Genomic DNA, 17,081 nt, shown 5'->3' on the forward strand with positions numbered 1-17,081 from the left:
AAGGAGGATGGTGCTTGGAGCTTAGGAAAGGGCAAGGCAAAGGTGATGTGCTGGGGGAAGTAGTGGAGGACTGAAAGGCCTGGGCATGATCCCAAGAGAAGAGCGCATCTAAATCTTAAGCCACAGCAAATGGACCCATGATTTTAAGTGGCCCCAAAGTGATTTTCTGGGCATTGTAACGGCTCATCTAGCTGGAGGGAGAGAGGTCTCATCCTTTTGTGTGTGTTGACTTTAAAAGTACAAAGTCTGAAAACAATACTCCATTAGAAACAATAAGAACAAAGCCACATGCTTTTCAAAGAAACCTTTTCATGCCCTTAAAATCAAAGCTTTTTAAAAAAATAAATCATAGTGGATATTCACTCCCTGTGGGTTTAGAGAGTCCCATAAGTTTTCATTTAGAGAAGGTTCATTACTGTGCCTTTCCAAAAAAGGGCAAATTCCTCTATACAGGCCACCAACTCACCCTAAAGATGACAAAAAAGGGATACTATAAAGTAACCCAGGGTACAGATGTACTCGCAGATCTGAAATGCAGTGATGTTGTAGACTGTCGGAATTGGGGGTAGAGTCACTGCATGCGACACATGGTATGACTTGAATTGCAAAATAAAGAGTGGCTAAATGTATGTGAGCCAGCAGCACAATTGCCACTGTTTTTTGACAAGACCTGACACTGTAACACAGAAGCTAGGGTCTCAGCTGTGGCCTGCCAAGGAGAAGCCACATGTGGTTTAAATGCTGTGTTCCAAGGATCTCCAGAGATCTTCAAGTGACCAAGAGAAATAATTTACTACTGCCCACCAGCACGGGAAACCTATAACCAGGATGTCACCAATCAGATATCATCACCATGTGTAAAAAAGGCATCCTCATTCAAATTATACATTTTTGAGATCTCACTTCTAGAGCAGAGTAGGGGCTTCTGATACTCCACTCCTTAAAAGCAACAAGAATGCTGGCAAAAAGTATCAAAATCAAATTTTTCAGAACTCTGGAGATTAACGACTTGCATCAGTCTGAGGAGTATTTATTCAAGAAAACAGCTGAATCTCAAGAACTATGGCATTTTACCTGGCCTAATTCTATCTCACTTTCTCCAGCTCTGAAGTAGCTTTGTAACTATCAGTCTTACAACTACAGTAGTTATGAAAACCAGCAGCCTAGCAGCCACAGCAGCATGGGTTTGGACCTCTCTAAAAGCCAGGCCCAAGGGACCGTCACTATCTGACTGGCAACTTCAGCTCACACTATGTTAACAGGCTTTTATTAACAGGGCATTGGTCACAACAATCAGCAGCAACTTTTTAACAACTTGGCTTCCTAAGGCATTATTATCAGTTAGGGCTAACAAAAGGAAAAACTGAAGAAGAAACACTGGAGAATGAAATGTCCATAGGGAACTTTGAAAAGCTTCTGATATATTCTTAGGAATCTAGAAGGTCACATTCATTGTCTAGGGCAGTATGCTTGCCCAGGAAATACTTAAGAAGGCTTTCAAGTTTTACTGTATTTGAGCCTCTGTTTAAGGAGGAATTGAAGATATAATACTTTCAAAAAACAAATACCAAAATGGCAGAGTGTAAATCATAACTTATCAATAATGACAGTAAATTTAAACGGATTAAGCACTTCAAATGACAAAGATAGGCAGAATGGCTAAAAAATCATAACCCAATTATATATTGTCTATTAAGAGATACACTTTAGATTCAAAGACACAAATAGGTTTAAAGTAAAAGGATGAAAAAAAGAGGTACCCTACAAACAATACCCAAAAGAGCTAAAGTGGCTATCTTACTATCATATAAAAATTAAGAAAAAAATTGTTATATGGACAAAGGATATTTTATAATGACAAAAGCATCAATTCATCAGGAAGACATTAAAATTATAAATATATATGCATCCAATAACATATCAGTTTTTAATCTTTCTACACTAACTATACATTTTGTTATGACCATCTTCTTTCTTTTTTAATTTCATACGTAGTGAAATGTTAAAAAACAAAAACAAAAAAACAACATTGCCAGGACCTGCTAAGTCAATGGTCCATACACTCTTTATACCAATTAAATTAAAAATCAATAACGATACTTATGAGAACATAAAATTACTTATGTATGACTGATTTTAAGAGACAACACATATTACCCTCCACTACCCCCATGTTCACTCCAAAGAGCAAACCTCTGTCTTTTTCTTCTTCACTTTCAAAACTCTCTCTTCCATCATGTCGTGGGCTAGAGGGAGAACTGTAACTCTCTGAAGATGTTTCTCCACATGTGTCATGTCCAGATCCAATGTCCAAATTCGCATCTAAAAATAATAATTCTATTTTTAAAAATCATGTTAAGTAGTTAAATTAAATTCTGAATTGAACCAGTAGAAATAAGTTACATCTGTAATTTTTTGTTTTTGCTTCAGTTTTCCTACAATTATCTAAAAAGCTGGTATCTGATCTAGGTAAAAATTCACCATTAAATCACAATCTTAATTGAAAATAATTTATAAATACATTCTTAAAACAACAAAGGCAGAGGAAAATGTCAATATTATTGACTTAAAAAAAAATCAGAGTTAAGGTTCCTTGTAAGGTCTTGTTCAATAACAACAGCATACTGGGCCATTTTCGAAGTCTAGATATTTTAACTTCTCAGAACTTGTTGGACATTCATTCTTTAAAAGACCTCAAGAATAGAACTGACTGCCAAAAAATGCCCATTCAGTTAAAATTACTATGCCTGAGTATTCAAAAGGAGTGGACGGAGTAGCTCTTTTGAGTTCTACCTAGAAGCCAAGGTGACTCAGAGGCAGTGTTGGGGGTGAAGTGTAAAACCTGTCATGATGAATTAGCTACATCTCTTTTGAGTATAGAGGCAAGATTATTGGTATACATAGCATAGGACAACCCTGCACTATCCCTAATCTAGGGCACTGTCCTATTCATTTCTGTAAATCCATAGTTTCTGCCTTGCAACAGCATTCAACTTGCTTAGTGAATAGTTTAGTGCATAAATCCCCAAAAGAGGGATTTCAGAGGGATCTTTTAGAACTATAGATGAGTGAATTATTTCCATGGCAACTTGGTAAAACCAATGAAAGATAATAACTATTAATCACTTGGACAAAATATATGTTAGAGAAAAGATATGGTTTGTGATGACCAAGTTAGTTGACTAAGCTGTGCCTTTTGAAGAAAATAAATTTGCAGCAATTGTTAAAAGATGACCTAGCCTAGCCACTTATAATAGTGAATAAATACCAAATAACAAATAAAGGCATTAAATATTGCTAATTCCTTTTGAGAAATAAAATGCCAAACTACCATGGAAAAATTGAACAAAATCTCATGAGGCTGTAAGTGGCTTAAGAGTTGGTTATTGGGCAAGTAATGATTTTAAAGAAAAGTAACCTGGAGTATACTTATCCTATAAAATAAAAGGCTAATATGCAAATAGACCGAACAGCAGAATGACCAGTCACTATGACGTGCACTGACCAGAAGAGGGCAGACACTCAACACAGGAGCTGCCCCTTGGTGGTCAGTGTGCTCCCACCAGTGGAGCGCCACTCAGCCAGAAGCCAGGTTCATAGATGTCAAGCATAGCAGATGCAGGTGACATCCTCCAAGGGGTTCCAGACTGCAAGAGGGCCCAGGCCGGGTTGAAGGCCTCTCCCCGCCTCAGTGCACGAATGTTGTGCACCAGGTCTCTAGTGTACAATAATAGGTTTTGAATTACCAATCACGGTGTGACCAAGGGATGCACATCAACACCAATGGCTACCCGAAGACAAACTTATGTGCCATAATGGCCAAAACCTGGCATTAAATTGGACTAACAACATTGAAACCTCTAAAACTGTGGCACATATGGAAATTCTGCATATAAATATTTCAACCAGCATATAACAAAATTAACAATATAAGGATTAAGAGAATCAATGAGACAACATGATAGTCTCAAACAAAAAATGACAGGCTAAAATAGAAACCAGTGGGTCAGGTGAGCTCAGATTTGCTCACTAAAACTCAGACAGTGAAACTACAGAATGAGTGTGCGTGTGTGCTTTTAAAGCAGCTATTTCTCAAAATTACACAATTTTAAAAATTATTTTCTTTAGATTATATAGCTAGTAAACATTCAAATCACCAAATTATCACATATTAATTTGTAGTTTTCAAATAACTAAATACATAAATTTAAATCCACACTAAATATAATTTTCTCTTTTTGATAATCTCTTAGGAATTGTGTAGTCTTTGGAATTTTTATGAGAAATTATGTGATACTCTAGAATCAGAAGGTGTGAAGGTGAGGATATGCCAAAGGATATTCCACAAATTGTCCTTATAAATAGAGATACAAACTTCTTTATTTGTTATGTTGTCTCACAGGGTAAAAGATCATGCAAGAAGACAAAAAGCAAAAACTTACATTAGCCACTATTCTAACAATAAAAATTCTAGTAATTAGTATATATGAACAAATAGAAATTACACTTAATTGTTTAGGTACATGAGACCACAATTAAAGAAAGTTGGAGATATTTAAATCACTAAAACCTTTTTAAAAAAATGGCTTTAGTGATTTTCAGTCAACCACCTCATTCTCCCCAAGTTTTTTGGTGCCACAATCAGCAACAGAAGAGCGGGGTGGAAGAAATATGGGTGATACACTGGAACAGAATTCTTAATAGCGCAGACAAGGTAAATCATACATCTCTTCAGCAGAGAGTTAACACATGAAGTTTTAAAGCAAAAACACTGTAAAGAATACTGATGATGACCAGCACTGAGAGCTTTTGGAAAGGCAGCAACATGGAGGGAGACTGTGAGGGATTGTTTTGTTCCTTTTTGTATCTTTAGAATTTCAAACTACATGAATGTATTATTACTCAAAATAGAAGTTAAAATTTTAAATTAAAAACAAATACTTATCTTAAACTAGACTGAATTATTTAAAGATCTGAATAACATACAAATCAGGACCCCATATTTTCAGTTTTTCAATCTAGTATCCACATTTTATGATATGCATGATTGTTCCATAAAAAAAGAAATCAAAATATATCGTGAGTATATTGAATGCTTTAGGTAATTCCTTAATACCTTAATATTTTAAGGAGAAATAACAGAGTTTTTCATAAGTTGGAGACAGCAAACACCTGAGCTACATTTGACATCAATGAGACAAGTTGTACAAGGTATATTTTATTTATAATTATGCTCTATAACTCTAAGTATATATGAATCAGTGACATGTATATACAAGATAAAACAGACAGAATAAAGTTTATCTTAAACATCCTGAAGTTGTACTTTCATAATATTTGAAAACAGAGAAATTAGAACTTGAGATATTAAAAAGTTCTTAATAAAACTTTTTAGCATATGTGTTCTTTTAACTTAGACTAGTGAAAAGGAACTAAATTATTGAACACCTATGTACTCGGTGCTAGCTAAATTCTTTCACAATAAATTTTTTACAATCTGTTGAAGTAGGCATTAGTCCTGTTTTTCAAATGAGAAAACTAAGGCTTCAGAGAGGCCACACATTTAAGAAACCAGTGGAGTTCAACATTGAAATGCATATCTGTCTGAGACTAAAATCCACACATTTCTCCTCTGAAAATATGAAGCTAAAAAGGAGAGAAGTGTCACAAACTTCTTTGGTGAGCACCAGTTCCCAAATTATGTGAGACAAGAGAGAGTGATCTTGTGAGAGTGGTATATATAAAGTAGATTTACAGTTGTGAGTAAAACTGAAGAACACAGTTTTTCTTGTATTATTTACTTAGTATCTTTCTATACAAACCACTGTAAATCTCCTTTTGCCCACCTCTGTATTTGACAAGAGTTTCAATTGGAGAATGACCTGATTTATTGCATATGCTTTAGAAGACAATACGGTGGCAGTGTGCAGTGTAGAAAAAAAACACGAAGGATGCAAGGACAACAGGGAGACCTGGCAAAAGCTTTTCCAATCATCCATTGGCAGAGAGACCTTTTGTCTTATTTCAGCTTTTTCCTCTTCCTTTTAGCTGCCATCACCACAAGAAACATCAAAATGTTAAAACATATTCCTAAACTACATGGATTTCCCCCCTCATGTTATTCCTCCCACCATCCCCTGCAAAAACAGCTAATTCATTCAATGAGTTGGTCCGATGATTTTATAGTCAAAATTAACCACATTTCCTTTATTCAAGCTCTCTAAATAAAGATCTAGTTAAAAAAAAACACTCAATTAAAAACATCCTGGTTATTTATGTTGCATCATATCTTAATGTAGTAACATTTAAATAACACCTCAATTTTAAATCCTTATTTGTGCGATCAGTCCAGTATTAGGTACACAAATGCACAAAACATTCTCCTAGTAGTCTGTGGGCTTGCATTATTTTTTTTAATCTTTACTCTTAATAGTAAAGGTCAACTGACACAGAAAAGTTATCAATGAACCATCTCTCAGTCAAATGAACACATAACCTTTCACCTAAAAATAAAGGGATCTTAAAATAACAGTGGGTAAACGAAAACCATACAAATCTAGTACAACAAGAGTATGAGGATTTGAATTCCTCTAAATTACCATAAAACTCCAGAGGACAGTCATTAAACATGAAAAAGTGACCAGATTCTAAAAATGACTTTCTATAAGAATGGGTCCCAGGTGCCAGGAGGGTGGAAAAGGCCTGCCAGGTCTCCTGGACCTCTCCTCTGGAGCAGGGACCAGCTTGAGACGGTAACAGGCAAGGAGGCTGCTGGCAGCAGAGGAGAGAAGAGCTGGGTCAGCAGAACTGTAGTACACTCCATAGCCAAGTCATATTTCCTATATTAATGCCATTCATTAATATTTCAGAACTGTTTAATTCAGACACTGCTATTCACATCAACACAGGATAAAAGCATGACAGGATTTAATATAACAACTCAATTCCTACTACAGAAGATATACTAAAGACATTTCGGTGATGGGTATTTGAAATAAGTACAAACATTCTTACCTTTCACAGAACCAGCCTGGGCATGCTGAGGTGTAGAGAGTCTAATACCATTTATTCTACTATTCAATCTGTTGTCAGTTTTCTTAATTTTCTCTCTAAATCAAAAGTATACAAGTTACCAACACTTTTATAAGGTTCTGCAGAGAACACATTAAGTACAGTAGTATTACTAAAATTCCCCTCATTTTTATAATTAAAACGTTTTTTTAGTAAGGTATACTCTAAAAGCAAGATTTGATGTCCAGTTCTGAGAGTTTTGCCCCTCCAAACTGAATATAATATTTGACAAGAGCTTTCTTTTTATCACTTGCATTTGTTGATTATTCTGCACTAAAAAATAAAGCCCAGAGGTAAAAATATAAAGAAAACAAATGGAAAAATACTACTTATACTACATAAATTAAATGTGCCCATAATCAAATGCTCTGTGTTGCCCTTTCTTACCAATTTCTATTACTGGAGACATAAAATTGAACCTACTTTTCTACTTGTGGCTTTCCTTTCTTCTTATTTATTGAAGATAAGCTTCGTTTTTCATTTGAATGCTAGTGGAGAGAATAGAAGGAAATCAGACTAAAGTTAATGCCTCAGTTTGGAAGGTATCCTCTTACTCTGCTACCAAGATTAAAATGAGCCAAAACCATTTTGGCTCAGTGGTAGAGCGTCCGTCTGCGGACTGAAAGGTCCCGGGTTCGATTCCGGTCAAGGGCATGTACCTTGGCTGCGGGCACATCCCTAGTGGGGGGGTGCAAGAGGCAGCTAGTTGACGTTTCTCTCTCATCGACGTTTCTAGCTCTCTATCTCTCTCCCTTCCTCTCTGTAAAAAATCAATAAAATATATTTAAAAAAACATTAAAATGATACATTCACAGATGTATATTCTAATAGATTTTTATTTTTCAACTTATCAGAACCACTAAGATTTTTATAATCCCAGACAAATACTTCATATTGTTAATCATGAGAAGAAAAATATCTATTTAATATTTTGCTTTTAAAATGGACTTGAATTTTCTTCTGAATACATAAAACACAAGTGACTTGCTATCTGTTTACTTAGTATTTTCTTAAACTTCAGGTTGGTAAAACTGTGATACACAATTTTGTCAACTCTAACAAGAAAAGGTGTGCAGGTGCTGAAGTGGAGGCAGAACAATTTTAAAGGATATACTCTGAAAACAGGCCATTAAGTATGATTAAGATAACATACACTTTCTCAAAATATGCTTTAACGCTTTAGTTCATAAACATTCCAGTAAAGGTTAATATTTGGATCTGAGTATTGTCTAGAAATGAAAATCTGGTTAACAACTCTATTCTTTAGAGAGAAAGTGGTTCTCTTCATGACTGCACCAGCAAGCACTCTCCCTGCACGTGGGGTGCCATATTACCTGAACACATTTGAGAGCACTGTGCTTTCTGATCCCACCATACCCTAAGGGAGAGAGTATGTCCTCATTACACTCAGGAGGGCCAGCAACTGGCCCAACTATTCATGAGGGAAGGTCAGCTTCAAAATTCAAATTACCAGTAGCAATATAGTGACAGAGATGTGAATTAATTATTTCAAAAGCAAATAAAAAAAAACATAACAATTTAATGTATCCATAGTTAGAATTAATGTTTTAGGCATCATATTAAAATGTACTGATTTTTTGAGCAATAAAAGTAATCTAAATAAACTTTTCAGGTCTCAGAAGAACTTAGATCATATAAACCAATTAAATTTGAAGTCTAACACAAACATTCCTTCAGTCACTCTTACCAGATATACTCTCTGACATAGTAGTGCCTACAGAACTCTATTCTTACTGAGCAGCAATGCTTTAACCATATGGCATGAAGACAAACAAAGCCCCCATAAATACCTGGTCAGGTAAGGCTGCACAGTGCTCCGGGTGCTGAATGGGGGTACAGCTTTGGCTCCTCCAGTCCACAATGCCATTCTCTTCAGAATACTGCACAGACAGCCCATCCAATGGAGAACAACTTGTACCAACGGTGCTATCAAAAAGAAAGTTTATACAAGCATGAATATCTGTTCTCAAGAATCTAACCTACTGTATGATTATTGAGGAAGCTATAGTAACACTTTCTTTACTATACACAGAATACATTATAGGAAACAAGTATACTATGAGAATTAACCAGTATACAGCTATCTTACCTATTTAATAATAAACCCCTGTCTCTAAGGAGATTAATAACAGTTGTGTATTGTCTTTAGACCCTGTGCAATGGCCATCCTGCACCACTTATAGTTGGGGTGTAACCTCAATCTTGAGAGAATCACCAAGTACTACATACATGAGAAGGGACAGGATAATGTGACTGAAAAGGAACAGACAAAAATGAAACAGACACAACAAGAATCCAGAATGAAGTTACTATGGGTGGATTTTTAAACAATAGTGCTTAGCAGGATCAATGATATAAAAATATAAAAAAGAACCAGCCCGGCAAGCATGGCTTAGTGGCTGAGAGTTGACCTATAGGGCCAGGAGGTCAGGGTTCGGTTCCTGGTCAGGGCAATTGCCCAGGTTGTGGGCTTGGTTCCTAGTGTGGGGCGTGCAGAAGGCAGCTGATCCATGGTCCTTTCTCATCATTGATGTTTCCATCTCTCTCTCCCTCTCCCTTCCTCTCTGAAATCAATAAAGCTATATTAAAAAGAACCAAATTTAAATTCTAGAACTGTAAAATGAAATAAATTTAAGAAATGAATGGATAAATAGATGAAAAACACAATGAAAAGTCTAATATAGGCACACCACGTCTTGGAAGAGGGAGGAAGAGAATAGGGCAGAATAATGTCTGAAGTAATGCTCTGACTTCTCTAAAACCAAAAAGTATCAAGCTTCAGGCTCAAGGAGCAGAATTAATTCAAAGAAAACTACAAAGATATTGTAGGAAAACTACTGAAAACCAGACAATGAGAAAAATCTAAAAAGAGCTCGAAAATGCACACTAACTTCCAAAGAGCAACTATAAGATTAAACAATGGATGCCAGCTGTCTTAAATGTGAGTTTCCCCTAAAAACAGAGCTGGAATGTCATAGTTAATCTGGGGGGTGAACCCAGTAAACAGGATCAAGAAATGGGTGAATGAAGTAGGAGAGGAAGAAAAACCAATGTGAGGGGTCCATTACTGACCGTGCCACTACAAGCAGGAGCAATTTAAATCAGCTGTGACCTCTCAGTTATCTACCCGAAGGACAGGAAGCTGGATCTCCTTTATCAGTAGAGAACTGATCCTGACCCCCAGGCAAATTAACTACAATAGTATAATACCTCTTGAGGGCAGGCAAGGCCGAAAGAATCTGCCAAAGCCCTGAGGCAGAAGGTGAAAACTCTTGTGGTAGGGCTTGTGGTGGGACAATAGTAATGTGAGGGGTGTCAAAAATAATATAAATGGCCTGACCAGTTTGGCTCAGGGGATAGAGCGTTGGCCTATGGACTAAAAAGTCCCAGATTCGATTCCAGTGAAGGGCATGTAGCTGGGTTGCGGGCACTCCCTAGTAGGGAGTGTGCAGGAGGCAGTTGATAGATGTTTCTCTCTTCAGTGTTTCTAACTCTCTCTCCCTCTCCCTTCCTCTCAGTAAAAAAATCAATATAAGATATATTTTTTAAAAGAAATAATATAAATGACTGATTTTAATTTGCAGAAGAAATCAGAGCTGGGTGAAGGAGATATGATGTAAGGGACCAAAGGTATTAGATTGGGAGACAGTAAAACTAAAGGTATACCTCGGAGATATTGTTGGTTCCAGACCACAGCCATAAAGCAAATATCACAAAATAAATAAATAAATAAATAAAAAATAACACAAATCAAATTTTTTGGTTCCCCAGTGCATACAAAAGTTATGTTTACACTATACTGTAGTCTATTAAGTGTGCAATAAATAGCATTATGCATAAAAACACAATGTACATCCTTAATTAAAAAATTCTTTATTGTGCCAAAACCGGTTTGGCTCAGTGGATAGAACGTTGGCCTATGAACTGAAAGGTCCCAGGTTCAATTCTGATCAAGAGCATGTACCTTGGTTGTGGGCACATCCCACTAGGGTGTGTGCAAGAGGCAGCTGATAGATGATTCTCTTTCATCGATGTTTCTAACTCTCTATCCCTCTCTCCTCCTCCTCTGTAAAAAAAAATCAATTAAAAAAAAATATTGTTAAAAAAAAATACTAACCACCTTCTGAGCCTTCAGCGAACTAAAATCTTTATGCTTGTGGAGGGTCTTACCTTTAATTTGTACATGACACAATATCTGTGAAGTGCAATCAAATGGGGTATGCCTGTAGAGTTTCAAAGTGCTAACAGAAAATAATTGCCAACCTAGAATTTTATACCCAGGAAAAATGCACATAAAAAATAAAGGCAAAATAAATATATTTTACAGATACAAACAAAGTGAGTTCATTACTGGCAGATATGATTATAGGAAATAACTCAAGGTTTCTTCAGGTAAATGGAAAACAAACATTAATGAGTAACCAGACACACAGGAAGGAATGAAGAACAATGGAATGGTCAATGCTAAATTAATAAAAAAAAGTTTCATGAGGTTTAAAATATAGACAGATTTAAAATACATGACTGCTATAGTTTGTAAATTGAGAGAAGACAAGTGAAGTTAACTGGAGATCTTCACATGGTAGGTGGTACAAGTATAACGGATATCACATCTTTATAAGTTAAAGATGTACAATACAATCTCCAGGATAACCAACCACTAGAATAATAATAAAAAAAAAACAATGTATAATGATCAAGGCTAATAAAGTAAAAAGAATTAAAAAAAAAAAAGGAGAAAATATACAGTGAATAACAAGCAAATAACATGGTAGAATTATAGCCAACTATCAGTAAGTAAAGTAAATGAGATACTGATTTAAAATGCACAGACATCTCTCCTTTTAGGAATTAGATACTTACTTCACTGTGGGACTCTTCCCCGTGTGTTTCTTATGGATTATGGTGTGCTGTAATACATCTAGAGTGAAGGAAAGAAATTTTGCTGTACCAAAGGCTTCTGCAAAACTACAACAGGATCATGCAACTAAATTATATGACAAGTAACACTGTCAACAGACCTTGCAGAGTGCTTTTCTAAGATAATTCCTTAAAGAATAAATTTTTCAAAAGATACAATAAATGACTCTATTTCTTTAACTACCCTCCAAAACTACGAACATTTACTAGGAGCATGCCACTGCAAAACTATAACATTCAATTTTAAGCTCCTTTTTTTAAACAAAAAAGTGAAGTGCCTCAAATATAAAAAATATACATCTATTAATATAACACACACCCATGTACCCACCTTCCAGATTTCTCTATATCTTTTTATTAAGAAACAAAATATCACAGAAACAACTAAAGGCCCTTTTCCATTCAACTCCCTCTCTCTACCGAGGTGAACGAGTGAAAATATTTCAGTGACGGTTTTTATTTCAACTACCTTTATATGTATTCACAAACACATTCAGTGGTGTTACATGTTTGGATATACTATAACTATGCTAAATGCCATCTAGCATGAATATAAATATGTCACAATTTACTTATAACTTTAACATTTAAAGCATTTGTGTTAATACCCATTTGCTATTACACACAATGGTATCTTGAGAACCTCAGTCCCTGTACCCTGACCCATGGACAATTTTCACAGAAGTAAAATTGCCGAGCAGTAGCATAAGATTAATTACCTCTAAGTTCACTACACAATGTCAAATTTCTGTCCAAAATAGTTGTGACAATTTATATTCCCATCAGATGAGAATTCCCATTACTTGATATCCTTGATGTCAAATAAAAAGTGTTTGCCAATCCAAAGAATGTGAAAGGATATATCATTGTTTTTATTTTTAAAACTAGAGGCCCAGTGCACGAATTCATGCATGGGTGGGGTCCCTCAGCCTCAGGGGCATGTCTGGCCCTCTCACCCAGACCCCAGCAGCAACCTACCAATTGGAGCATCTGCCCCTTGGTGGTCAGTGCACATCATAGCAACTTATCAAGCAGTCTACCAATTTTATTTATTTTTATTGAATTTACTGAGGTAACATTGGTTAATAAAATTATATAAATTTCAGTTGTACAATTTTATAATATATCATCTGTATTATTATTTTTAAATATACAGATAGGAGAGGGAGAAAGAGAGAGAAACATCAATGATGAGAGAGAATCATTGATTGGCTGCCTCCTGCATGCCCCACTACTGGGGATTGAGCCAGCAACTCAGGCACATGCCTTGACTGAAAATTGAACTGTGACCTCCTAGTTCATAGGTCAATGCTCAACCACTAAACCACACTGGGCAGGCAGGTCATGTTTCATCTTGTCAAGAAAGCCTTCTTATCCCAGATATAATGTTTAAATGTTTAAGTTTTATATTTTATATATTACATTAGTTTCTATGTTATATTTAATTTGTCATTCACATTTAATTTTATACATATATATATATATATATATATATATATACACACACACACACACACACACACTAGAGACCCAGGGCATGAAATTCATGCACTCGGGGGTGAGGGGGGTACTCGAAGCGTCAGGCCCCTGCTTGTGCCCGCTGGACCCCAGGCCTTGGTGCACAGAGCAGCGGGATCCCAGGCCTCAGCATGTGGAACTGTGGGACGTGCGTCAGCACATGCACATAGCATCAAGTCCCCGCCTACTCATGCATGCCTCGCTGCACATGCAGCCCCGCCCACCCACGCACCAGCTGTGCACACAGCCTCCTGGTGATGGGTTGTTATGGCATGAGGGCATCATGGCGTGAGGGAGTCATGACCACATAGGCTTTTATTATATAGGATAGGATTTTTTTATTGGAAAACTAGCCATCATTTACTGAATAGTGTATTCTTTCCCCACTTATTTGTAATGCTACCTGTCATATTCCAAGTTTCCATATGTCTGTTTCTCAGCTCCTTAACCTGTTTTAATGGTCTGTTTGCCTATCCCTGTTCTACAACCAGGCAGAAGGACTTATTCCAGTAAATCGACATTTACCTTCTTCTTGACTTGAAGCTTCTGAGCTGTCTTCTTTTAAGTGTTCTAATATCTTGGAAGTCTTCAGAGAAGGTTGTAAATTATCTGTAGGAAGTATTTAATACCATTAACTTTTTAGGAAAATTATGATAAAGAAAACAAATATAATGATTATTTTTCTCCCAGGGAAGGCTTGAGTGAAGTTAGTAAAATAGAACCTTTAAGAAATAAAATGACACAGCACTGGGCAGGAGTGAGAACCCTGATTTGTGGAGACAGGTCTCCTCACAAAAACCACAGGACTGAAGCAGATGCTTGACATCTGTCAGTCCCCCATCTCTCCCTTACCCCACATGCTCAAGTGCTTCTCAAACATTTGTAGTGTTATGAAACTTTTTCAAATGTTTAATTTGTTGTGGGTCATTACTTTTATAAAATACAGTAATAATGTGGCAATATCAAAAGAGTAGATGTCTACTCTTAGTTTCATTCTTTTATCACAGTCCAGTGACAACCATTTGTGGACCAGGACTGACCCACAGAAAACACTGTAAGAGCAATGGATTCCAGCAGGATTCCAGAATTCAACATTTGAAGTAATTTAGGAATTTAATATTTGTTTTCTCGGTTGTCAGGCTGTGGAATGTTGCTCTCTCTCTCCCACAGGGGAAAAAAAAAAGATAGAGCTATTATTTTTCAAAAGAGTGAGGGTAAATGAACTTTGACAATAACATGTTCTTTGGTGAAACAGCTTCGACATCCTGACCAGATTGTCCATAATCTCAAAATGTATACTTCAAGACATTATTTTGACAACTTGGTATCTTAAAACAAGATCTACCAGCTTCTTTAGCATTCACTGCTCATGTCATTTAAATACTGCTAAGCTCTCAAGATGAGTTTTCTGTCACTTATGTATATACTACTCACTTGGGTAAGTTTTCCTGGGCAGCCTATTAAAACCTGAATTAAAAGTTTAATTTTGTGCACCAAGGCCTTTTTAGAACTAGTAAGGCATGATTTATAGGTAAGTAGTCAATAAGAAGTACTTAAACTTGGTGTAAGGAGAAAGCACTTATTGTTAAATCTATATACTCTAGAATGACCGGATTTCTTTTTAAAAAGATATTATCACCTAGCTTATTTGGCTCAGTGGATAAGAGCATCAGCCTGTGGACTGAAGGGTCCCAGGGTCAAGGACACATGCTGGATTTCGGGCTCGATCCCCAATAAAGGGTGTGCAGGAGGAAGCTGATAAATGATTCTCTCTCATCATTGATGTTTCTCTCTCTCTCTCTCTCTGTCCCCCTTACTCTCTGATGTCATATCAACAAATATATATATATATATATATATATATATATATATATATATATATATATATATTAAAGCTATTGTTACTATTCTGATGTAAATTTAACCATGGAGTTGTTCATTTTCTCTTAGTCTAGAAGTAAAGAAGAATCATTAATTCTAATTGCTACCATCTGTTTAAAATATTTAAGGCAAACATATGTACACAGATGATTCAAAACTTTAAAAGTTAACCCATATATTATAATATCCAATCGTATTATTCTTTTACCTCTTTCCCACCTAAAATTGAGAAAACATGTATTTTCTTTCCCTTTAAATATAGGAAAATATAATTTTTTTGAAAACAGAAGATTAAGAAAACACAACTCAGCTACTTCCTATAGTAGCTGAGGTTAAAATTAGCAGAAATTCTCCTAAAGCACACAAAAATGTTACTGGTAAAATATTACTTTTAAAAGGTAGCTGAGATAGATGTGTATAAAACTAAACACAAGGCAGGCTGTGATGAATGCTGAAACATAAAGGTAAAATAAAACTACAGAAACATAAGAAAAAAACTAGAAACTTCATGAGGTAATATTTCAGTTAGGTCTTAAAATAGGTGTGACTTTAACAGGCTGTGACAAAAGAAGCATATTAAGTTTGAGTGCAGATGAGCCAGAACACTGGGACAGGAAATGGCAGGTGTATTGAGTGACTGCCCAGCCTTCCAACTTTCAAGGTTTTGAATAGGAATTAACAATTTGATCTCTGAGATAATCCTGAGGTAGGTTAAAGTACAGTGAGAAATTAGAATATAAGAGAAGAGCTAGGCTTTGTATAGTCCCTTCATGAAAGAAAGAAAGAAAAATAAAAAGCCTCACTGACAACAATGAGCTTGGTAAGGAGAGGGTGAAAAGGAAGGTGCCCTTTGCTTGGCCTTTAAATGATTGCATAGGAATGAAAAGAATAAGGCTGAGGTTTATAGCCTGGGAGGCTAGGAGTTCATCATGAGAGTAGGGGACCCAGAGGGAAAGGCGGAGTATAAGAGTATGTTATATAGCAAGCAACCAGCAATGTGGCAAGGTCTGTAAGGAACCTGGTGATCCTGTATGTCCATGAATTCAAGAGACTTGTCTCCGGTCTTGAAATCAGCCTGTTTTGTGACCGTAGCTTTTACATATTATTTTCTTTAGAATTTCTGCATAAAATTCACTTAAATCTACCAATGTTTCTTAATTGTAAACTACTATTCCTTGACTTTAACTGAAATGACCACCCCATACAAGACGGCATGGTGAAGGAAAACATCATATTTCTGCAGAGGAGCAGGATGCTTACTGAGACTGTGTCGAGGGTCTGAGGATCTGGATTGAAAAAAGCTGTGGACTTTCTGACTCTGGAGAAAAGCTTGTGATGAGGTTGAAAATAGCTGCCTGCATATAAAAAGAAAGGAGATTTGTTAATTTCATTAAATATAAATACACGAAAGTCACAGTTTAGACTGTAAAGCAAACATAAGTGTCAATTTAATTCAGGTATAAAAAAATAAATTGTTTTCCTAAGAAAACAAATATTATTTTCTAATGTAGTTCCCACAGGAGGAACTGAATAAAAGTTAACAAAATTTTGTTTGCAAGAATCTAATAAATAGGCTTATTTCTAATTTTGTATAATCTAATGGTAAGGTTTCAATTCTGGCAAAAGGTGTATACTACCTTCAGCCTTTTGCCCAAATGGGCCAGCCTTTC

General features: G+C 36.0%; 1 protein-coding gene across 5 annotated transcripts in view; it reads right to left on the reverse strand.

The window, feature by feature from the left end:
- The window catches only part of ZCCHC2 (zinc finger CCHC-type containing 2), a 52,334-nt gene that overhangs the window by 10,100 nt on the left and 25,153 nt on the right, over positions 1 to 17,081 (reverse strand). For 3 of the 5 annotated variants that reach the window (XR_006740337.1, XM_045574676.1, XM_036419906.2), the window contains 7 exons: positions 16,672 to 16,766; positions 14,056 to 14,139; positions 11,956 to 12,013; positions 8,883 to 9,018; positions 7,495 to 7,559; positions 7,015 to 7,109; positions 2,158 to 2,322 (listed from right to left, as the gene is read on the reverse strand). Coding sequence is in view for 4 of the 5 variants with exons in the window: in XM_045574676.1 (XP_045430632.1) it covers positions 2,158 to 2,322; positions 7,015 to 7,109; positions 7,495 to 7,559; positions 8,883 to 9,018; positions 11,956 to 12,013; positions 14,056 to 14,139; positions 16,672 to 16,766 (698 nt within the window). In the remaining variant the exon portion in view is untranslated. The remainder of the gene's footprint in view (positions 1 to 2,157; positions 2,323 to 7,014; positions 7,110 to 7,494; positions 7,560 to 8,882; positions 9,019 to 11,955; positions 12,014 to 14,055; positions 14,140 to 16,671; positions 16,767 to 17,081) is intronic. The other 2 variants (XM_036419907.2, XM_036419908.2) reach the window with 2 other exon arrangements.

Source organism: Pipistrellus kuhlii, unplaced genomic scaffold (genome assembly GCF_014108245.1).
Source record: "Pipistrellus kuhlii isolate mPipKuh1 unplaced genomic scaffold, mPipKuh1.p scaffold_m20_p_6, whole genome shotgun sequence".
Classification (NCBI taxonomy): Eukaryota; Metazoa; Chordata; class Mammalia; order Chiroptera; family Vespertilionidae; genus Pipistrellus; species Pipistrellus kuhlii.